The 24663-nt window shown below is 42.7% G+C and overlaps 1 protein-coding gene across 7 annotated transcripts in view; it reads left to right on the top strand.

Annotated features, from left to right (window-relative positions):
- LOC137340905 (histone deacetylase 9-like) overlaps positions 1–24663 on the top strand; it is a 641963-nt gene that overhangs the window by 79375 nt on the left and 537925 nt on the right. Inside the window, exon 1 of one of the 7 annotated variants that reach the window (XM_068003732.1) lies at positions 1693–1748. The exons of the other annotated variants lie outside the window; for them this stretch is intronic. Coding sequence (XP_067859833.1) covers positions 1733–1748 — 16 coding nt within the window. The 5' untranslated portion in view covers positions 1693–1732. Of the gene's footprint in view, positions 1–1692; positions 1749–24663 lie in introns of those variants that run through there. 7 annotated transcript variants of the gene reach the window in all.

Here is a 24663-nt window from a genome sequence, read left to right as displayed (position 1 = left end):
ACCCAAAGAGGACATATTATCTACCGCCCGTATTTCAAGGAATTTTATGTTGTGTGTGTTTTTATTCAGTGTATCCACGCTCTTTGCACCTTTGTAATTGATCTATTTTGGAGCAAATTTGTGATTCTGTTTATATTTTAAAAAATGAAGTTGGTTTGTACTCCACTCTGCAGTGGAACACACAGAGTACAAAATGGCTGCTGATTTCCGGTTGTTTTGCTGATTTCACAATGGCGGAAGGTTATTAGTGGCACAGGAATGCTCACACAGCAGAAAAAGAGTCTTCCCTCAGGATTTACAGATCTTATTAGTTTTAATGATTGAACTGACATGCACTGTTTTCAGAGCTTTTGATTTAATAAGCAGGTGCTGTGCACACTTGAATTAAAAGAGGATTTGGAGTGTCAGAGTGATACCAATGCTTCGGCTCATGCCAGTGAAGGTAATTCCAATACTTACCTTCTATGCTATCAGCATCTTTCAAATCTCCAATGGGGAAATTGCGAACATCAGTCAGTCAACAATGTTCAAAGCAATTTATCAAATCTCACCTGCTTTGCTGTGGACACTGCAATATTGGTTTCTCATCATACCTATAGCAACAGAGATAGTCTTTACTATTGTTGACTTGCCTAATGCCTGGTTCAATCTACTGTAACTCTCAAATCTATCGGACACTAGCTAAGAATATATGCATCTACTGTAACAGGAAAAGGCTTCCATTTTATTGATCTGTAGTTGGTGTGTGATGCCAGGAATATCATCATGGATCTATGCACAAATTACCCTGGCAACACCCATGACGTATTTGCACTTGCCAAATCTTAAATTAGACAGAAGATCTATGAAAAGAAAATAGAGTGATGGATAACTGCTGGGGTACACATCCATTTACAGACTTCAGTGTCTGCTTTTAATGCCATTCTGTCTTTGGCAGATAGCAAAGGCTATAGTCTGATGCTATATCTCAAAGCCAAATCTTCAACCCTATCCAAAAGAAACGCATAATAGAGTACACATTAAGGACAATAAAGGAGCATGCTTTTAGCTTCATAAATCTCAGACGTAGAGGTTTGGATTTCATAGTTTCAAGATCAAAATGCAGACCTGAAGAGGGAAGAAAAAAATGTTGTTGCCTATTACATCCTACACAACATGGCATCATTGCAGGGTATGATGGGTACTTGGGTGTATGGTCTTATTTTACTGTGGCCATTGAGAGGACTGAGGGCACATCTTAGCTTAAAAGCTAAGACTGACTGCAGAGATTCAGATTCAAGTGGTGAAATGTGGAGGAAGTCACCTGTAAAAAAAAGATGCTGCTCCTCACAAAATCAGATGAGGAGCTGTGAGGTAGAAACTCAACCAAAATAAAAAGGTGAGACGACCTTGTCAAAAGTAAAAATGTCAACAACAAAAGAAGATATTTTCACAGACATAGTTTTGTACATCAGTTTATATTTTCTTATTTGAATGATTTTTTTTCTGTACATTTATAGCAGTAAATAGATGAATGTAGTTATACAGATATCCACTCCATTGCTGAGTTCTGTTAGCATCAGGTGCTCCCTTCAGTAAGTGGGATTGTCAGAGCTGGTAAGTATAGCTATTGGTGTCGACAAACCACTTCCCCTGATTGTTGCTTAAAAAAAAACTGTAACGTAGGTCATGAGAAGTCTTATTACTACGAGCAAGCCTCTGCAGGTTAGATGAGCCTCTCCCATAGAACAAGATGAAGAGTAGGGCTGGTGAGTTCATGATTCTAATTGCATTGTTCATTTGTAAGTGTAAGTGCCTGTTATCTGTAAACTGTTGTTTAGACTGTAGGAGTAAGAAAAAAACTGGAAGTTAGAAAAATGGGGCTAGTTGCAAATTAAAATTGTTAATGGTGTGTGCGTGTGTAAGAAAAGAGAAACAGTTCCAATCTGTACATCCTTTGAAATGTTAACACACTGAGGAAAATTAAAACTTATTTAAAAGTCTCGTGAACAGTGCAAAGATAGTACAGTATGTGTATCACAGAACATTTACATGTAGCTTGCAAGAAGCAGTTATATACACAGTTCATTCACTGTGCTTGCCTCAAGTCTAAGGATTCTATACATTTTGCAGTGCTGTCAAGCATTTTAACACAGTAATGAGTGTGGCACTTTACAAATTAACAGTGCCAGCAAAAATTACTGATTGTGTTTCCCCATTGCTGCTGTGCAATGAGTGGAACCAAAAAGAAATTAAAAACCTGTGACATGCTGGTATTCTATCATTTGTTTAGCATTTCAGTCAGGCAGAGCATGTAAGACCACATAGATAAAATATAGCCGTGGCACTATCTCACCATTTTTATTGGCAGCCAATAAAATAAAGATGCCGATTTCTGCCCATAATGCAGCAGTTGGTCAGAAATGAGCTGCGTGCTGCTTTTGAGCCTTTTAAACCTGTTCTCTGGTTTAATTTTCAGTGTCAAAATAGTAGCACAGTAAAAATCCACTGGAAGAACATGGCAATTATTCATCAGGTGATATTCAGTACTATGTTGTTCCTCCCTTCCCACAGCTGCTGAACTGTCACTAGTCTGGTACTGGTACATGAAGTAAACAGAATAAAATTCAGTTTTATATTAAACGAACATAAATTTTAGGCCCGTGATAAAGAAAACCCATTGATCATTATTTGATTGCATGGCAACAATCTGGACAACAGGAAGTGTAACAGTGACTTGGTAGCCTACTGAGCTCATAGGCAGATGGTCACAGGTTAGCATCCCAGAACTGACTATTACTTGAGCCTGTTCAAGATGGAGTCAGAATATAGGCAATAAGAGGTAGACTCTCACTTCAGAGGAGCTAACAAGTCAATGTAATGTGTCTCAGCTGGTTGTTTCCTCAGTACCTGGCTTCACCCGGCCTCTCCCTGCCACAGTTTGGACAGAGATTTGTTGATTCATGGTTGAGCTTCAAGGTTCCTGCTGGTTCTAATGGTATATACGCCTCAATTTTCCAATTGTTTCTGCATGATTAATGGGTGTAAATTGGGGGAATGTAATCAGAAAATCGGATGGAGTTCTGTTACTCTCTGCCCATTTTTGCATCCGTCCGATTTTCCACCATCTTTTCCAGTGGTCACAGGAAGTACCTGCCCATTTTTGCATAGTTCCAGGCAAAAATGGTATCCTACATCTCATTATGAGTTATGTCATATGCTGCAAGCAAATCAACAGTCCACCTCCACCATAGGCACTACACTACCAGTAGCTGTTAAGGTCACAACTGCCCCTAACCTTGATGCTACATCAGCACCACCAGCAGCCTGGGGCAATCTGATTAAGAATCAGATACTATATAATCTAGTGACAGTGTTTTCTAGAAACCATTGAAACTTTTGCATACTGTAGGCAATTTCAGATTTTTCTCATTATTTTAAGGGTGTGTTTCACTTTGTTACTGTTAGAAACTTTGCAAATAAGAGGATAACTTTGTAATGGGAAGGCCAGTTTCATATTTGTGTGGTCATAATTCAAAACTCGTCACTTCTGTTGGAAAGTACTGGAAGTAGCAACGGTCCACAGGGAGCCGGTGGAAAAACTCCTCCACCAATTTTCCGCTCCTTTATTCTATGCAAGTTTAAAATTACAGTAGAAAATCACACATGAGGCAACATGGCTTCATAGATGTACATAATGATGTTTCTCTGGTCAGATACCACCCGAGCATTAATTCAGTGCAAACCCTTTCTGTCCATGAAGGTTATGAGATTGATATGAAGAGCCAACGTGGATACCATGTGTGACTCTGCACTCAAGGGAACTCTGCCCCCTGGTGAAATCTGTATTTGCATCTTGTCTAGCTGATGCCTCCTTCCACAAACTTGGTGGTTGCATTTGCTTGATGCATGTATACAGCAGACTGCCTGGTGTGTGACAGATGGCTCTTGAGGTAGCTTAGAATGATGTGGCAACCTTTGCTTCTACAGGAAGAGCTATCCCTGATCAGCTGTTGTCTTCAGGTCATTGTGCAGAAAATGGCACAAATCTTGTGGCAGCCTGCCTTGTGAAGTAGAGACAGTGAAGACAGGGCTCTGCCGACCGGTGCAGGTACATGTGGAACTGCTTATGAACACAGATTGCAGGGCACTGACGGATGTAGCCAAAATGCTGAGGGAGTGATTGCATTTGTTGGCACCCCATCAGCTCCTCTTCCTCATCTTAATTATGCAGCGTGGTCCGAATTCTTAAAGCAATACTTTGCAAGGAGTGAGCCTTTGGTTTAGTGGTCACATTCCCACCTCTGAGTCGGAAGTGGGAATCCCGGTGAGTGGGGCTCCAGCTATGAATTCTGGATTGATATCCAGCAGGATACTTCGTCCAGTGGGTGTGGTTGGCCCCCCTCATCATATGGGTTGTGATAGCCCATAAACCCCCCTGCCGTATAGGCTGGTATGAAGATGGTACGGCCAAGGGACGTTCACGTCGTGGCCTGCCAGACTGTTAATCAACCTACGAATCCTTCCTCTACTTCACACTATTCTCCAAGGGAAGGGTGTGAAGATACGAAAACAACAACCTCTTTGCAAAATGCAAGTCAAAAGCCAGCAGCAACCAAGAATAAAGGGGAAAAGTATTGGAGGGGCAAAAATAAATAAAAAATGGAGGACTACCCAGCAAAACAAATTAATGCGTGAAGCAAAATGCAGTAAAGGGTACATTTTAAAAAAGAAATAAAGAAAAATACTTCCTGTAAAACCAACCTTCTCCCTTTAAGAAGTTTATTTAAGCAGGACTTCCGTGCACCCACTTTATAAGTGCAAAGCTAATTCTGTGGGTGAAGCTTGGCTCGAACATGTAAAATAGATGTGAGAGCTTACAAAACTAATTTAAATATTTAAATGAGGCTGGCTCTTGTTGATGACATGACCTGCTTTTTTGCCTCCAAATCATCCATCAGAAAATTGAGCAACCTGCGAATTGGTTGCATGAGGTCAGATGCCTGATATTTCAACCTGCACTTGTTATCTGCAAGGTTCTATACCACTGGCAGGTCCTCACAAAATCAATCCTTTTTTTAGGACAGTAAGATAGCACACCCTGGTACCCAGGTTTGAAATGGAACAGAGTTTCCTCTCTTCCAGAATTAATGGTGTTATGTAAAACTGAGGGGTCTCAAGAGAGGTCTGCGTGACTGTTCCCCCACAGCAGAATTTGGCAATATCACTCAGAGATGACATGAGAATGGTTTGTGTGAGAAGTGGAAAAATGTCACACTGATGTAGTAGGGATTCTGTCCTGAAGTTGAGTCTAATGTATCTTGTTATATAAATGCAAGTCCTTCCTTGTTGGCACAAAAGCTGAGTCAGCTTTGTCCTGACCATCCCACATATATGACCCTTGAGTGCTCAATGGATACCTAAATGAAAAAGTATTCTATTTTCCACTGGTGAAGACTCTCAACCTCTCCACAAAAAATGGTCTCAAACCCAATGTAATTGAATTGGGCTAAAATTGTATTTTCATTGCATTAACTCAATCCTATCCATTCAAGACTATTTTAGGTTCAATATTTGGCTCGGATTTCAACCTTACACAATAGTAGTCACAAAGGAGTTGATGTATTAGACAGTCCAAAAGAACAAATGGCAATGAGAAGACTGGAAAGAGAATAAAAGGTGGAAAAATGTGGAGGATAAAACAAACAAATAAATAAACAATTGTTTTTAGATCAATAAGAACCTTATACTTCATTAATGAATTTCAAACAGAATTTCATCTCAGCATGGGGTTGCAGTGAGGTCTCCTACCCACACTGTGGGTGTACCTGGGGCAAAGTTTCTTCTCTGTGGGGGTTGGAGGGGAAAACCTGCTTAATTTTTTGGTTGAACTTTCTTACAAAGGTCACCAGTATCTCAACTTCAAAAAATGTGCCATGCTTATTGATTCAGGATATAAGCTTCAGCCCTTCCGGCTTTGGGTCATCTCCAGTGGCTCGATGAAAGGCTTTTATTAGTACATACTGCTTGTTTTTGCATCACGAAACTGCTTGTTTTTGCCTCTAATCTTAATTGGGGCTGCTCTCATCTGGATGTTGTAGATTAGGAATTGACAGCCATTAACTTTGGTAAAAGATTAGTTGGTGCAGTAGTGGGGTTGTCACATAACATTAGCTAAGGCTCACTGTGATTAATGGGTCATATGACATGACCGACATAGCACTCAGCATTTTGAGAATGTATATATATATATATAATAGTTAATGGGTTTGTATGAAATTCCTTTGTTATTTTAATGGAGGCATTAACTCAATTTAGTGTACCAACACATTCCTTTGTCCCTTATTTTAATAGAGATATTAAATAATATAATCCCCTACAAGTTTTTTTAATAAAGTGAATGTACTGCGGAAGGAGTTAATGCAGGCTGAGTTTTGTGCCAGTGGGAGGCATAGGTGTGATGTGACAGTAATTCTAAGTGTGTGAAAGACTCACATGGAGTGTGGTATGTTCATCTCTCTGTTCTGTGAACTAGCACTTTTAATTCCACTAAAATTTATTTTACAGAATAATACTGGATTATTATGTTAACCCTTAGAGTACTTTTTAGCAAGCACACAACCTCAAACATCTTTCTTTTGATAAACAATTTTGTGTAAATTCCCAATGGTTTCTGCAGAATGTAAGAAATAAGATTACTGAATAATTCTTATCGAGGCACTTTGGCAACCTTTGACCTCCCAAATGCAGGAAAACACGAATATTCTTGCCTTTAATTGTGAAAATATGGCAATCATGTGATGCAGTGGTAGTGATTTGCTTGAGGTTTGATAACCTCTTGATGATTGAGGGCATTTATCCATGAGAATAGTGCCAAGCTTTTCATGAATAGTGCCAATCTTTAGGGTCTATTAGGAAACTGAACCCCTTTCTCCAAATGCTTCACCATACCTTTGATTGATCATTGCTTTTCATGAGACTGACAGCAACCTAATTTAGGAAATCATCATCATTACAAGCTAAACCATGTCAATAGGACAACTGGGCACAGGTTCAAACTAATAAAAAGCAAATTCAGGACTGATATTTGGAAATTCTTCTTCACACAAGGAGTGATTTGTGGAGTGGGCTACTGATGGGCCAGTGGAGGCGAAAACTTGGATGCACTTGGATGCTGTGTTGCGAGACAACAGGTTGTTTCTAGATGGATGAGCCAAGATGAACCAAATGGCCTTCCTGATCCATATCCATCCTGTGATCATCTATGAGAAATGTCTTTGCTGTACTAATGTTTTTCCACTCCTGTGTCATTTCCCTGGTCCAGGGAAGCCCCAGGCAAAGGCCCACCTCCTAGCTCGGCTGTATGACTAAAAATCATAGAGGAAATGAAAGCATAGCTGCAGGCTTCTAGCACAGTTGCAGGTCTGAGAGGCCTGCAGATGTGCTCCTAACCATTGAGATCTGGTTCTTCTGGCTACTGCTCGAAACCAGCAGCCAGAAAGTTCCAAGTTCTTCAAATCATCCTAGAGGGGGTCTTTCTAAAGACTTTTTTTTTAACTGGCCTGTTTAATCTTTAGCCTGGCCCTAATGCTACTGCGGGCCCTCCAGTCCACATGGTGCAGGGGTCATGCCCTTTGCCAAAGTTCTTCAGGCAGCCTTACACTGAGGTGTCCAATGTTGGATCTGCAGGACGATGAGGCAGGGTGGCCAGGAATGCTGCATCCCACCTCATTATAGTAGCAACACTGGACCTGTGCCTTCCACAGGTGTAGGTGCACTTGCCCAAGCTGGGGAGGTCCCGTGAGATCCTGGGGCTGTGTAGGCAGGACAGAGACCTGATGTAACAATCTTTGTCCCTTCTTCCTCTTCACAGTACCTGACAAATGCCGATTTCCCAGGTCCAGTGAAAGGGGAAATGAACACTCTCTGAGAGTGATATCATTCTTCAAGGCTACTGCACTCCCTGAAGAAATTCGCTGCCATCCAAGACATGGTGCCATTGTCCTCCATAAGAACTATTGCCATTATCTATCATTTTTTTTTATCTTCTCCAAGTACACTTCCATGATAATACAACAATCTGCTTGAGAGAGTGACATAAAGCACATGCAGGAAACGTCCCAGACTCTTCCATCACCATCCCTGGGTATGTCCTGTCCCACCGCCAGAACAGACCGACCAGAAGTGGCGGTACAGTGATATGCAGTCAGGAGGGAGTGGCCCTGGGAGTCCTCAACATTGACTCCGAACCCCATGAAATCTCATGGCATCAGGTCAAACATGGGCAAGGAAACTTTCTGCTGATTACCACCAACCGCCCTCCCTCAGCTGATGAATCAGTACTCCTCCATATTGAGCACCACTTGGAGGAAGCACTGAGGGTAGCAAGGGCACAGAATGTACTCTGAGTGGGGGACTTCAATGTCCATCGGTAGCACCACTACTGACCAAGCTAGCCGAGTCCTGAAGGACAGAGCAGCCAGACTGGGCCTACAGCAGGTGGTGAGTGAACCAACACGAGGGAAAAACCTATTTGGCCTCGTCCTCACCAATCTACCTGTCGCAGATGCATCGGTCCATGACAGTATTGGTAGGAGTGACCACTGCACAGTCCTTGTGGAGACGAAGTCCCGTCTTCACACTGAGGATACTTTCCAATGTGTTGTGTGGTACTACCACCGTGCTAAATGGGATAGATTCAGAACAGATCTAGCAGCTCAAAACTGGACATCCATGAGGCGCTGTGGGCCATCAGCAGCAGCAGAACTGTATTCAAGCGGAATCTGTAACCTCATGGCCCAGCATATTCCTCACCCTACCATTACCAACAAGCCAGGGGATCAACCCTGGTTCAATGAGGAGTGTAGAAGAGCATGCCAGGATCAGTACCAGGCGTACCTAAAAATGAGGTGCCAACCTGGTGAAGCTACAACACAGGACTACATGCATGCTAAACAGTGGAAGCAACATGCTATGGACAGAGCTAAGCGATTCCACAACCAACGGATCAGATCAAAGCTCTGCAGTCCTGCCACATCCAGTCACGAATGGTGGTGGACAATTAAACAACTAACGGGAGGAGGAGGCTCTGTGAATATCCCCATCCCTAATGATGGCAGAGTCCGGCACGTGATTGCAAAAGACAAGGCTGAAGTGTTTGCAACCATCTTCAGCCAGAAATGCCGAGTGGATGATCCAACTCAGCCTCCTCCCGATATCCTCACCATCACAGAAGCCAGTCTTCAGCCAATTCGATTCACTCCACGTGATATCAAGAAATGGCTGAGTGCACTGGATAAAACAAAGGCTATGGGCCCCGACAACATCCCGGCTGTAGTGCTGAAAACTTGTGCTCATGAACTAACTGCGCCTCTAGCCAAACTGTTCCAGTACTGCTACGACACTGGCAATGTGGAAAATTGCCCAGGTATGTCTTGTCCACAAAAAGCAGGACAAATCCAATCTGGTCAATTACGACCCCATCAGTCTACTCTCAATCATCAGCAAAGTGATGGAAGGTGTCGTCGACAGTGCTATCAAGCGGCATTTACTCACCAATAACCCGCTCACTGATGCTCAGTTTGGGTTCCGCCAGGACCACTCGGCTCCAGACCTCATTACAGCCTTGGTCCAAACATGGACAAAAGAGCTGAATTCCAGACATGAGGTGAGGTGAGAGTGACTGCCCTTGACATCAAGGCAGCATTTGACCGAGTGTGGCACCAAGGAGCCCTAGTAAAATTGAAGTCAATGGGAATCACGGGGAAAACTTTCCAGTGCTGGAGTCATACCTAGCACAAAGGAAGATGGTAGTGGTTGTTGGAGGCCAATCATTTAACCCCCGGGACATTGCTGCAGGAGTTCCTCAGGGCAGTGTCCTAGGCCCAACATCTTCAGCTGCTTCATCAATGACCTTCCCTCCATCATAAGGTCAGAAATGGGGATGTTCGCTGATGATTGCACAGTGTTCAGTTCCATTCGCAACCCCTCAGATAATGAAGCAGTCCGTGCCTGCATGCAGCAAGACCTGGACAACATCCAGGCTTGGGCTGATAAGTGGCAAGTAACATTCGCGCCAGACAAGTGCCATGCAATGACCATCTCCAACAAGAGAGAGTCTAACCACCTCCCTGTGACATGCAACAGCATTACCATCGCCGAATCCCTCACCATCAACATCCTGGGGGTCACCATTGACCAGAAACTTAACTGGACCAGCCATATAAATACTGTGGCTACAAGAGCAGGTCAGAGGCGGGGTATTCTGCGGCAAGTGACTCACCTCCTGACTCCCCAAAGCCTTTCTACCATCCACAAGGCACAAGTCAGGAGTGTGATGGAATACTCTCCACTTGCCTGGATGAGTGCAGCTCCAACAACACTCAAGAAGCTCAACACCATCCAGGACAAAGCAGCCCGCTTGATTGGTACCCCATCTACCACCCTAAACATTCACTCCCTTCAACATCGGCACACCGTGGCTGCAGTGTGTACCATCCACAAGATGCACTGCAGCAACTTTCCAAGGCTTCTTCGACAGCACCTCGCAAACCCGCGACTTCTACCACCTAGAAGGACAAGGGCAGCAGGCACATGAGAAGAACACCACCTGCATGTTCCCCTCCAAGTCACACACCATCCCGACTTGGAAATATATCGCCTTTCCTTCATTGTCGCTGGGTCAAAATCCTGGAACTCCCTTCCTAACAGCACTGTGGTAGAACCTTCACCACACGGACTGCAGCGGTTCAAGGAGGCGGCTCACCACCACCTTCTCGAGGGCAATGAGGGATGCTGGCCTTGCCAGGGATGCCCACATCCCTTGAACGAATAACAAAAAAAAGGAAAATGAAATACACAGCACAATAACAAGCAGTCATGTGGGAATTGTTACTTTATATGCAGTCCCCTGATGAGTTTGAGTTCATTACCTGTGTAGACATAAACTTCCTATGGCTGTCATTACCACTATGTACACATCATACTTGCACACTGACAGAGATGTAAACCTTCAGATGATACATCATTTAAAATATATTACTTTAGTTTCTATCGACCACGATACAAGGTAAGTATTTAACTTTCACCTTGAGCAATATGGGTAGATTTCCTTTACTGGGCCCATACTTACTTCTACCTTCTAATATGAACCTTCTTCTAACTGCTGTTCCATTATGCCCTTCTTCCTGGTCCCTTTCTTTCTTTTCATCTTTCCCTTTTTCCAGATGAGCCTTTGTGATTTGTTTCCCACATTCTAATTGAATATTTATTTCACCATTTGCATGATTTATTTCACATCCTTACAGTGACTAAAAGTTTCTTCACTAGTGATCAGCCCATCCAGCATTCTGGCCTTGGGACCTTCCCATATTGTCATCAATTGCAGCTTTGCATTCTTGATTACTGCCAATAATTGTGAGACACTCTCCAATGATACTACAACAACAACTTGCATTTATATTCTGCCTTTAACGTAGTAAAACGTCCCAAGGCCCTTCACAGGAGCGTTGTTAAACAGAATTCTGAGCCGCGTAAGGAGATATTAGGATAGGTGGCGAAAGGTTTGGTCAAAGAGGTAGGTTTTAAGGAACATCTTAAAGGAGGAGAGAGAGGTAGAGAGGCGGAGAGATTTTAAGGAGCTTAGGGCCTAGGCAGCTAAAGGCACGGCTGCCAATGGTGGAGCGATTAAAATTGGGGATGCTCAAGAGGCAAGAATTAGAGGAGCGCAGAGATCTTGGAGGATTGTAGGGCTGGAGCAGGTTACAGAGATAGGGAGGGGTGAAGTCATGGAGGGATTTGAAAACAAGGGTGAGAATTTTAACATCGTGCCGTTGCTGGACTGGGAGCCAATGTAGGTCAGTGAGCACAGGGGTGATGGAAGAACGGGACTTGGTGCGAGTTAGGATACGGGCAGCAGAGGTTTGGATGAGCTCAAGTTTATGGAGGGTAGAAGTTGGGAGGCTGACCGGGAGAGCTTTGGAATCGTCAAGCTTACAGGCAATAAAGGCATGGATGCTGGTTTCAACAGCAGATGAGCTGAGACGGGGCAGAGATGGGCAACGTTACAGAGGTGGAAGTAGGCGGTCTTGGTGATGGAGTGGATACGTGGTTGGAAGCTCATCTCAGGGTCAAATAGGAAACCAAGGTTGCGAACTGTCTGGTTCAGCCTCAGACAGTGGCCAGGAAGAGGGATGGAGTCGATGGCTAGGGAAGGGAGTTTGTGGCGGAGACTGAAGATATTAAGGTCCTTCACAGGTCTATTCCAAGTCTATCTTCAATAAAATGTAGCTGACATACCATGGGGTCGATTTTGCAATGGTGGTGGGTTGGCAGCGGGGGTTTAAATGCTCGCAAGGCATACCCGCATGAACAAAACTTACCATTTCGAACCAATCACATGTTGATTAATAGTGATTAACGTCCTCTCCGGGTTTCGCGCCCGGCAGCCAGCCTGATTGACAGGCTGGCTGCCGTCAGGAGCTGCAATGCGAGGCGGGGTGGTGGGGAGAGAAAGAGAGAGAGCAAGATGTCATCCGGCACTGGAATGGAAGACTGGGGTAGGGTGGGAGAGAGGAAGATCGGGGTGGGAGAGGGGAAGATCGGGGGGACATCGGGGGGGTGAAAAGGGGGACATCAGGAGGACATCGGAGGGGGGTGAAGAGGGGGAGATCGGGAGGACATCGGCAGGGGGGTGAAGAGGGGTAGATTGGAGAGGGAGACATCAGACATCAGAGCAGGGTGCAAAGGTAGGTTCATTTTGTGTTTTAACTTTCTTCTATGGTGTTTTATGTAATTTATTTAGTATCTTTTTCCCTGATCCGGCCCTTCACGCCTGGTGAAATCAGGCGTGAATCAGAAGTGGTGGGCAAGCAGCCCAGGCAAGTTAAAAATCATTACAATTACTTCAACTGTCAAAGGTAAAGTGCCTTAAGTACCTCAATGAGGTACATTTGGCTCTTTAACTGTCATCCCGCCAGCTTTAATTGCTGGCAGGACTTCCGTTTTTGGGTTGCCCGCGCGCACACAGGGGGTTCCATGTGAAACTCGGAAGTCGGCGGGTTGGAGCCGGCTTCTGAACCCGAATGAGATTTCCGTGATTTTCGGAGCCCCCCACCCACAATGCACCCGCAATTGCCCCCTGAAATTGAGCCTTATGTGTCAACTCCTACCATTTTAAAAACTGATGGTGTGGCAAAGGTCTGTTTCGTTCTCAGTGGCTCTATTGTCCACCCAGCTATTGACCACAGGCAAATTCCGCTTCAAGGGCAGCAAGACAGAATGAATTTCCTTGGGATTTCCGACACACTTCCACCAAAGATAGGGTGACAGAGCAGGATAAGCTCCAAGGAAATTCACCCAGTAAGTCTGTTGCATACACCAGCCATCATTCAACATCTGCGTAGCTCAAAGTTAGGGCACCACTGGAGAACTTCCTTTTATTTTTGTAGCACACAGATTGGTGCTAAGAAGGAAAAATTAAGAAACAATTTTGGAAGAAAGAAATGGAAATTTATTTTTAAATATAACTTGAAAGGAACAGAAAATTCAAATGATAACAATGATTGACAGGGAGTTAGGAAACATTAAGGGCCAGTGAACACAGGCAGCATGAAAATCAAGGGATCCATATGTGTCTGCTATTTCTGCCCTAACAGTTGCTTTGCACAGAATAAACAAAGTACTTTCCCCCTATGCAGATGGTTGTTGGAGCATGGAATGCTTCACCACAGGCAATGGTCGAGGCAGAGACCATTGCATCTTTTAAGGGCAAACTGGATAAATATTTGAAGCAAAGGAAAAAAAAAACAGGCAATGGAGAGATGGCAGGGCAGTGTGATTAGTTTTGAGTTGTCCTAGCAAAGAGCCAGCACAGACATGATGGGCCGAATGGCCTCCTTCTCTGGTTCCATTTGAAGAAGTATTTTATGAGGTGAATTCAGGTACTCTCTAGTAGCAAATGAAAGAAAATCAATTGCATTGCCTGCAATAATTTGTTACCAATTCAGCTGGAGGAGCCCAGTTTCAGTCTTTTTGTCACTGCATGCAGCACATTCTGTCATACTCATGTAAGGAATAAAAATACTTTTGTGAACAATGTAGCCTCTGGTATAAATATGGATAAATTGCTTCTAAATTGCAAGCCTTCCTGTGGAGGAATATAAACGCAGCATAGTAACTGAAAGCTACAGCACTATTAGACAGTTCAGACTTCAACTATCTTAATATAGACTGGGATAGTAATAGTGTAAAGGGCAAAGAGGGGGAGGAATTTCTGAAGTGTGTTCAGGAGATCTTTCTTGATTAGTATGTTTCCGGCCCAAAGAGGAAGGAGGCATTCTGGGGAATGAAGTGGGTCAAGTGGAGCAAATGTCAGTGGAGGAACATTTAGGGAACAGTGATAATAGTATCATAAAGTTTAGATTAGTTATGGAAAAGCACAAGGAGCAATCGAGAGTAAAAATATTTAATTGGAGGAGGGCCAATGACAATGGGTTGAGAACGGATCTGGCCCCGGGTAAATTGGAATCAAAGATTGGCAGGCAAAACAATGGGCGGCTTTTAAAGAGGAGATGGTTCGGGTACAGTCTATGTACATTCCCACGAGGGGGAAAGGTAGGGCAACCAAAGCTAGAGCTCCCTGGGTGACGAAAGAGTTAGTGAGTAAGATGAAGCCGAAAAAGGGGCATATGACAGATGTCAGGTTGATAACACAAGTGAGAACCAGGCTGAATATAAAAAGAACAGAGAAGTGGAAAAGGAAATAAGAGGGGCAAAAAGAGAGTATGAGAATAGACTGTGGCTAACATAAAAGGGAATCCAAAAGTCTTCTATAGCCATATAAATAGTAAACGGATAGTAAGAGGAGGGGTGGGTTGATTAGGGACCAAAAAAGAGATCTACGCATGGAGGCAGAGGGCATGGCTGCGGCACTAAATGAGTACTTTGCATCTGTCTTTATGAAGGAAGAAGATGCTGCCAAAGTCACAGTAAAAGAGGAGGTAGTTGAGATACTGGTGGGCTAAAAATTGACAAAGAGATGGTATTAGAAAGACTGGCTGTACTTAAAGTAGATAAGTCAGCCGGTCCGGATGGGATGCATCCAAGGTTGCAGAGGGAAGTAAGGGTGGAAATTGCAGAGGTGCTGGCCATAATCTTCCAAACATCCTTAGATATGGAGGTGGTGCCAGAGGACTGGAGAATTGCAAATGTCACACCCTTGTTCAAAAAAGAGTTTAAGGATTAAACCCGGCAACCACAGGCCAGACAGTTTAACCCTGGTGATGGGGAAGCTTTTAGAAATGATAATCCAGGACAAAATTGATAGTCACTTGGACAAGTGTGGATTAATCAAGGAAAGCCAGCACAGATTTGTTAAAGGCAAATCGTGTTTAACTAACTTGATTGAGTTTTTTGCTGAGTAACATTTCTAAAGGGTGTGCAGGAACAGAGAGACCCGGGGGTATATGTGCACAAATCTTTGAAGGTGGTAGGACAGGTTGAGAAAGTGGTTAAAAAGCATACGGGATCCTGGGCTTTATAAATAGAGGCATAGAGTACAAAAGTAAGGAGGTTATGTTGAACCTTTATAAAACACTGGTTCAACCACAACTGGAGTATTATGTCCGATTCTGGGCACTGCACTTTAAGAAGGATGTGAAGGCCTTACAAAAGGTTGCAGAAAAGATTTACAAGAATGATTCCAGGGATGAGGGACTTCAGTTACGTGGATGGACTGGAGAAGCTGGGGTTGTTCTCCTTAGAGCAGAGACGGTTAAGAGGAGAGTTGATAGAAGTGTTCAAAATCATGAAGGGTTTAGATAAAGTAAATAAAGAGAAACTGTTCCCATTGGTGGAAGGGTTGAGAATCAGAGGACACAGATTTAAGATTAGCAAAAGAACCAAAGTAGACATGAGGAAAAACTTTTTTACGCAGCGAGTCGTTATGATCTGGAATGCGCCGCCTGAAAGGGTGGTGGAAGCAGATTCAATCATGGCTTTCAAAAAGGAATTGGATAAATACATAAAGGGAAAAAATTTGCAGAGTGGGAGAATGGAACTAACTGGATTGCTCTTACAAAGAGCAGGCATGGGCTCAATGGGCTGAATGGCCTCCTTCTGCGCTGTAACCATGCTATGATTCTATAGTTCTATGAGTTAGCAGCCAGATTGCTCACTTGGATAATCCTATCTTCCCTGCTGTCACAGTCTATGAATTAGAACTGAGAAAAATCAGATTGGACGTTTCAGTCCCATTAAAATGAATGGTGGAAAATCTATTCATGAGCCAAAATTGGTCTTAAGTGGATCTTGTTTTATCAAGCTTGTTCTTAAAGGCAGAAATTTGTATCTAGGAAAGAGATCGCACAGTAAAGGAGGATCTAACTTGATGGTTAATGCAAATGTCATAATTTTCTTCTTACAAAATTTTGCAAAAAGTGTATTCTCAAAATGTATGATACATGCCCACCTCCAGGTTAGATACGCCACTTTGGATCAGTGGGTTTTTCATCTTATATAATAAAGACCTCTCTAAATACTATTGCTATAGCACAAAATTCAATTCAGACCTTGCAATCGAAATCAGTGCGGTATCTCTCCTTATTGATTTGCAAATGCTGCCACTGTGGAAATCTGTATAAAGTGTGCTTCCTGCCTAACCAAAGGATTATGTTTTACTCATCAGTCATTTCTGTGACATCACAGAACCTCAAGCCATTTAGAAATTAGGAGATTCAATTTTAAACGACTTAGATGAAGGCATAGAATGTCTCATATCTAAGTTTGCCGATGACACAAGATTAAAGCGATATTGATAGATTAGGTGAATGGGCAAAACTGTGGCAAATGGAATTCAGTGTAGGAAAATGTGAGGTCATCCACTTTGGACCAAAAAAGGATAGAACAGGGTACTTTCTAAATGGTAAAAAGTTAAAAACAGTGGATGTCCAAAGGGACTTAGGGGTTCATAGATCATTGACGTGTCCTGAACAGGTACAGAAAATAATCAATAAGGCTAATGGAATGCTGGCCTTTATATCTAGAGGACTAGAGTACAAGGGGGCAGAAGTTATGCTGCAGCTATACAAAACCCTGGTTCGACCGCACCTGGAGTATTGTGAGCAGTTCTGGGCACCGCACCTTCGGAAGGACATATTGGCCTTGGAGGGAGTGCAGCGTAGGTTTACTAGAATGATACTAGAACTTCAAGGGTTAAGTTACGAGGAGAGATTACACAAATTGGGGTTGTATTCTCTAGAGTTTAGAAGGTTAAGGGGTGATCTGATCGAAGTTTATAAGATATTAATGGGAACAGATAGGGTGGATAGAGAGAAACTATTTCCACTGGTTGGGGATTCTAGGACTAGGGGGCACAGTCTAAAAATTAGAGCCAGACCTTTCAGGAGTGACAATTGTAAACAATTTTACAACACCAAGTTATAGTCCAGCAATTTTATTTTAAATTCACAAGCTTTCGGAGGCTTCCTCATTTACCTGAGGAAGGAGGAAGCCTCCGAAAGCTTGTGAATTTAAAATAAAATTGCTGGACTATAACTTGGTGTTGTAAAATTGTTTACAATTGTCAACCCCAGTCCATCACCGGCATCTCCACATCACTTTCAGGAGTGAGATTAGAAAACATTTCTACACACAAAGGGTGGTAGAAGTTTGGAACTCTCTTCCACAAATGGCAATTGATGCTAGCTCAATTGATACTAGCTGAATTGCTAAATTTAAATCTGAGATAGATAGCTTTTTAGCAACCAAAGGTATTAAGGGATATGGGCCAAAGGCAGGTATATGGAGTTAGATCACAGATCAGCCATGATCTTATCAAATGGCGGAGTGGGCTCGAGGGGCTGAATGGCCTACTCCTGTTCCCACGTTCCTATGTTTACGATGGCAGCCGGTTCCCTAGGCTGGATCCATGTCCTGAAATCCTCCGCAGAGCAGATCCGACAACTTCTCTGCTCAGGGCAGCCCAATTTCTCGGAGGGGATCTAAAACAGGTATTCAATCCCTTATCAGCATATGCAAGGAGCCTAATTCCTGTTTTACGAGGCCGTCCAGCCATCTGAAAATTGTTTGATGCCAATGTGGTATTGAGGTGCATGTGAAATTGATCATTATTGTTCTGTTTTCCGTCTGGAAAGTGGCCACAACTAGGACCAATTTCTACCCGACAGTGTTTCCTCCATGCCATTTAAAAAAAAGCAGAAAGTCAAAGGTTAAGAACATTTCTCATTCATTGTTTGGGAATTTCTTTGGAGCTGATCCTGCCCAGCCATCATAACTTCACCGGAACTCGGCCGTATGTCCGGCAAAGTTACGGTGGCGGACCGGGAGCATTTCCAAAAAAATTCCCAGCCATAGTGTTGGGATGTCCCAAAAAAATCAACCCTTTTAATTTTTATTTTCTTCCAGTCAAAATTGATACGGAAAGGATTAATTCCACTGACACTGATAATGCAAAAAATAAAGAAAGAACTTACACATAGCTCCACCTTTAGCAGAGCATTTAAATTGTCCATCTGCATGATTGGATATGCCACACAGAATTGCTTAATTTTCCTGGAGACTAGTTTATCTATTTCTCACTCTTCAAATAAAAGTTATCCTCTGCTTATTTATGAACAGGGAAATCACTAAGACATTTTTTCTTTTAGATTTGTCCAATCCTTAATTAAATGAACCCCACAACCACCATTATTTTCCCATCAATTATTGCTCCCCACTTGTCCCTCATCATCACTATCATTTGTCATAATTGTACAAGGTATATACCTTATTAGCTGTAGTACAATACAGATGATAGAAATTTTGGAAAGTGGTGAGATAATCAAATGGTGATCTTGCAGCACCAGTGTGAAATTGTAATGAAATTCCAATAATTTCTTGCCATCACCAAGCATTGTACATGTATAGGATAATTGATAGGAGTTACAAGGCAATAATTCAATTGAGTGCCACTAGTGTTGTGACAAACTGTGGGAGCAAAGTTTGAGTGGTTTATTAGGGCCTTGAAATTGCATTACTGCCTTAAACTCACTGCCAGTTGTTATTATTCTTTATAATACTAATGGATCTCCTACTGAGAAAATTTTAAAAAATAATCAAATACATAAATGAATGCATTTTGTATAACTTACTGCAGTTACGTAAATAAATCCATGGTCCTGATTTTGCCTACTTAAAATTTGAATATTGCGCTGATTACATTCATATGCAAATAAAAGGCACATATAGACCTCTGTTGTAAATAGAAATACATAGAAATTACAACATGGAAACAGACCATTCGGCACAACTAGTCTATTTTAGTGTTTACCTTCCAAGCGAGCAAATAGTTCTGATCACATTTATCCTGTTCCCACATCTCTGCATCCCCTTTTCCTTCATCCACCAGATCAGGCTTGTTGAAAGTCAAGTTGTAGGCTCGTGGAGAAGGATTCTGAGAGGTGGGCTTGGTTTATCTGAGTTTGGTGGGGTTGTGTGCTCTGTTGAGCTTGCTGGGTATCTATGATGGCTGCTCTTTGTCAGTTTTTCTGTAAGAAATGATTTTTTAAAAAGTTATGTGGCTAGCACGCTATGACATGGGAGCAAAAGGTATGTAGCCTCATCTGCGTACTCAAGGCAAGCTGCCGCTCTGGTCATACCTTCACAGGCAGCTCACCCGATGGGAGAATCCAATTTAGGGCCGCCTGCCTCACCTTAAGCAGCTCTCATGTAAGTCCCGGGAGGGGGGTTGGAGCAAACTGCAAGGGGGAGGGCGATTGTGACACCTATGGAGTTAGCAGAGCACTCCTGCTACTCCTGGCTCCACAGGAAGGGTTTTTGAAAAAAAGATTTTCCATATTTACTTTAGTTGGCTGTCGTGGGGATGCTGAAGAATCGTGAGCCCGACACCTGCCCCGCTCATCAGGAACTAATTTCTCCAAGGGGTCAGCAAAGGTTAGGCCCTAATTAATATATTCAAGGGGCCTTTCCAGGTGTCCGCTTGGGAAGCCTTAAAAATGGGTTTCATGAATGGGATCAACACCTATGCAGATTGGATACAGGCCTTCCCACTGTTAAATTGGCATGCTTTGCACCCAATTTACATCCTACAAATGAGCGTGATGTGAACCAATTTTTCCCCCATGTTATAGAAGCACTATATTTACAAAGCATAGTGACAGGATTGCAATTAAATGCCTGTTAAATGATATTGTTTATCACCATATGACAAATATGGTGATAAACAATACTATAGATACCTTAGACATGTTGGCTCATAAATGTCAATTTTGTGCAGCCCAAACTTGTTGTCCTAACCAGTAAGCAACAAAGTCATGAGTGGTTTCTGCAGACCAGATTAATAAGTACGCAATTTCCCCAATCCCATGGAAGGTTATATTTATACAGTGTGTCCAAGATGTTTGAGGATTTTTCACGTTAATTTGTTTATACTTTATAGAGCAGCCTAATGAAATAGAGTGGTGCAAAGCTGATAGGGAATGATATGACATGGTGTAATGTGAATATCAAGCTCACTGTGAGTTAAAAATGGAGAGTTATTGTTTGCAGCATTACTATATGAATGCATAATGTGTTCGTATGACAATCCTCTGCCTGCTATTTGAGGCACTAACGTATTTAAAATAAATGAGTTAATACTTTTGTTAAAGTAGTGGTTAGAGGAATGTCAGAGGATTGTGTTAAGTGTCTACATACTATAACAAATAGAAATCTCTAGGCTTAAAAAAATTGTACTCTGGTGCTACTTATTTTAATCACAGTTTTTATGCTTTGGTGCATATAAAGAAAGCGTTATAACAAATAGTAAGCCGAATTAAACATTTTCTAATACACAAATGTTGGCCCCAATATTTATTGGGAGGTGGGGAGGCTGGGGACGCGGATGTCCTGCCAAACGTAACGGCAGGATCTCATTATCAATTTTTTGTTCCATTTCCCACCTGGCAGCCGGCCAAATTGATAGCCTGGCCGGTGGCCGGGAGGGAAAACCAGCGGCAGGAGGCTGCAACCAGGGACCGTTGGGGACGGTCGCTGGCGACGGCAGGGGGGCGGGAAGGTCGGGCTGGAGGGAAGAGAGAAGCCGTGATCGGCAGCGGGTGACCGAAGGCTTCCTTGAGCGGCCTGGGGAGCACTCCTGCTCCTCCTGCCATAAAAAAGTTAGTGACTGCATGTGCGGCGTGTTGAGACTTTAACCACCCCTCAACCCTCTACCACCCTAGGTGGGGAGGGGATACTATCAAGGCCATTGAAGCAGTGTTACAGGGATTCTTAAGCCCTGATTTTAACTTAACCCGCCTAGCGGGAATGGGATAGCACTGAGTGGGATGTTCGTTTTACACTGCACCTGATTTTACTCTCCATTGACTTCAATGGGTTCCTTTTCATTGCAATGGGACCCTGTAAAATTAGGGTTGATTTGTTTTTGGCTTGTGAAGGCAAGAACTCCCCATATAATTTGGGATGCTCCCCATACCAAAATAAAGGTCCAGTGATGTTATTGCAGTATCTGAACTGCCAATTTTGAAAAACTGTACAATGTAAATTCCATGAAAGATGAATATATACGTATAGATTATATTTGTGCTCCCAGTTTGGAGCTTCAGGAATTTGAGGAAGGAGTTCAGAGAGTCGGGAGGGCCAGTTGTAAAATCAACCCTTATATCTGATGTGGTTTGGCAGACTTTTGATTTTAATCAGAATACAGAAAAAAATTTTTTTTTATACACTCCTGACAAATAGGTTAACACCGATAAACACACAACTGTCTTACGAAAAAATATTATGCTTGGATCAAGATTATGTTTGGACCAGAGATTCCATAAACTGCAGCTAAAACGCCATATCTTTATAATCAAATCATTAGCTCCATCAATCAAAAATGACTTTTAATATGTGCTAATGCCTCCAGGGAAACTTAGCATGGAATTGACTGTCAAGTATGTTAATCGCTCCAATCCAGATAATTGAGCAATGCTTTATGCTGAGGTTGGTAACTGTGTTTTGTTACAATAGAATTGTGTTTGGATCAGATATATGTTTATCTGGAGATGACCATATATATTTTATTAAAAAAATATAGTTTGCATACTTATATGAATTAAAATGATACTGGTTATTGCTAAGTTTGTTTATTAAAACTCTGAGGGAGCTATTTTGATACAGCAACTGGTTAACATGAGTGTTGTGGTAGTGGGAAGTGACTGTAGCACTGCTCTACAAACCTTTTGCTGGAATGCACACCTATCAAATGTGGTCTTTGCTCTTGTATATCAGTTTGAGATGCAATTTACTGGTAGAGCCGATCTATATGAGTGACATTAGCACATCGCCAATTATGCCATTCTGCTCTTCTCAATTTGATAACCTGGTAGATTGTCTTGGAAGACATTGTGCTTCAAATAATTGCATCACAAAGCATACGTCTGTCATCAGAGGTTTTATGTGATTGGCTGACGGAAACTTTTGGTGTTTATCATTTGAAGTCTATCATGATAACACACTAGTGGTCTCCCAAAGACTTGGAACATGCTTGGTGAGTCACTCAGTGAGTCAGTTGATGCTGACAGTGCCACATGATCACAGATCTCCACAGATTCACCCCTCCCCCTATTGATGTTAGCATTTTGCTTTCAAATCAATGAACTACATTAAACTTTAACATAAACAGAATAACTATCTTTGTAGTAGTGGAACAAGAGAAAATACTCTAAATTTTATAGCATCAGGAAGCTGACCTCATGGATAATCTGCTCTCAGCTCTCTCTAAATGCTGCTCTAAGATAGCCACTAGGAGGTGAACTAAAAAGGATAGCGAAGACCTCCCTGCCAATTTTCCCATTGCATCTCTCCAGAGCCTTCCTTCCCCAAGAACAATGCATTAGAGTGGTGATCAAGCATACATCTTACCACTTCATGGTATAGTAGTAAAATGCAACAACCACATCACCACAATATCCTACCCAGTGACTATGAGATCAGAGACAGTTCCTTGTCTGAAACTGGTAAACCAGCTGTTTTCTCAATGACTGTCTTGGGATTTTTCTTTTCATCAAAACACTTTTATCCCCTTGTGAAATGTATTTTCCTTCCTTTCCTTGGGCTCTGCACTTGATGCCAAACACCTGGAAGGTGTCCAATTTCCCTTAATGACTTATAGGAACATAGGAACAGAAGTAGGCCAGTCAGCTCCTCGAGCCTGTTCTGTCATTCAATGAGATCATGGCTGATCTGTAGCCTGACTCCATTTACCCGCCTTGGCTCCAGATCCCTTAATACCCTTGGCTAGCAAAAATCTACTGATCTCAGATTTTGTGGGAGAGTGTTCCACACTTCTACCACCTTACACGTGAAGAAATGTTTCCGAACTTCTCTCTTGAATAACCTGGTTCTGATTTTAAGGTTATGACCCTTTGTCCTAGACTCTCCCACCAGTGGCAAATGGAATTTATTCCAGAGAAGTGTGAGGTTAAGCATTTGGGGAGGGCAAACAAGGCAAGGGAATACACAATAAATGAGAGGATACTGAGAAGTGTAGAGGAACAAAGGGACCTTGGAGTGCATGTCCACAGATCCCTGAAGGTAGCAGGACAGGTAGATAAGGTGGTTAAGAAGGCATACGGAATGCTTTCCTTTATTGGCCGAGGCATAGAGTATAAGAGCAGGGAGGTTATGCTGGAACTGTATAAAACACTAGTTAGGCCACAGCTTGAGTACTGCATACAGTTCTGGTCACCACATTACAGGAAGGATGTAATTGCACTAGAGAGGGTACAGAGGAGATTTACGAGGCTGTTGCCAGGACTACAGAATTTTAGCTGTGAGGAAAGATTGGATAGGCTGTGGTTGTTTTCTTTGGAACAGAGGAGGTGATTTAATTGAGGTGTACAAAATTATGAGGGGCCTAGATACAGTGGACAGGAAGGGCCTATTTCCTTTAGCAGGGAGGTCAATAACCAGAGGGCATAGATTTAAAGCGATTGGTAGAAGGATTAGAGGGGAGCTGATGAAAAATTTTTTTACCCAGAGGGTGGGGGGTCTGGAACTCATTGCCAGAAAGGGTGGTAGAGGCAGAAACCCTCATCACGTTTAAAAAGTACCTGGATATGCACCTGAAGTGCCGTGACCTAAAAGGATACGGACCAAGTGCTGGAAAGTGGGATTAGGCTGGGTGGCTCATTTTTGGCTGGCGCAGACACGATGGGCCGAATGGTCTCCTTCTGTGCTGTAAATTTTTTATGATTCTATGATACTATGCTTTCATCTGCACTACTTACTATGCCACCAATCTTTGTGTGATCGGCAAATTTGGAAATATGGCTCTCTGTTGTGTTATCTAAGTCATTAATAAATATAGTGAATAGTTGAGGCCCCAGCTCAGATCCTTGTGGTACACCACTAGTCACTTCCTTCCAATTCAAGTACAGACCTATTATCCCTACTTGACCTCTGCTTCTCCCTTCTTCCCTGTGTGGAAGTGTTTTGCATTTTGTTTGGCATCTGATACTATGGGCAAGATCAAAAACTCTTTAATCAAAATTTGTAATCAAAGAATTTCGGCCATGGACCCATATCCTACTGCACTGTAGTAAGAACCACAATGAACTCTTCCTGCTGCACCCTGGACTCCTTCAGAATTAACAAAAATCTGTCAGCTTTAAGATTCAGCAT

This window comes from Heptranchias perlo, chromosome 2 (genome assembly GCF_035084215.1).
Source record: "Heptranchias perlo isolate sHepPer1 chromosome 2, sHepPer1.hap1, whole genome shotgun sequence".
In the NCBI taxonomy this organism is placed as follows: Eukaryota; Metazoa; Chordata; class Chondrichthyes; order Hexanchiformes; family Hexanchidae; genus Heptranchias; species Heptranchias perlo.
This window is presented reverse-complemented; position numbering and strand designations above follow the sequence as displayed.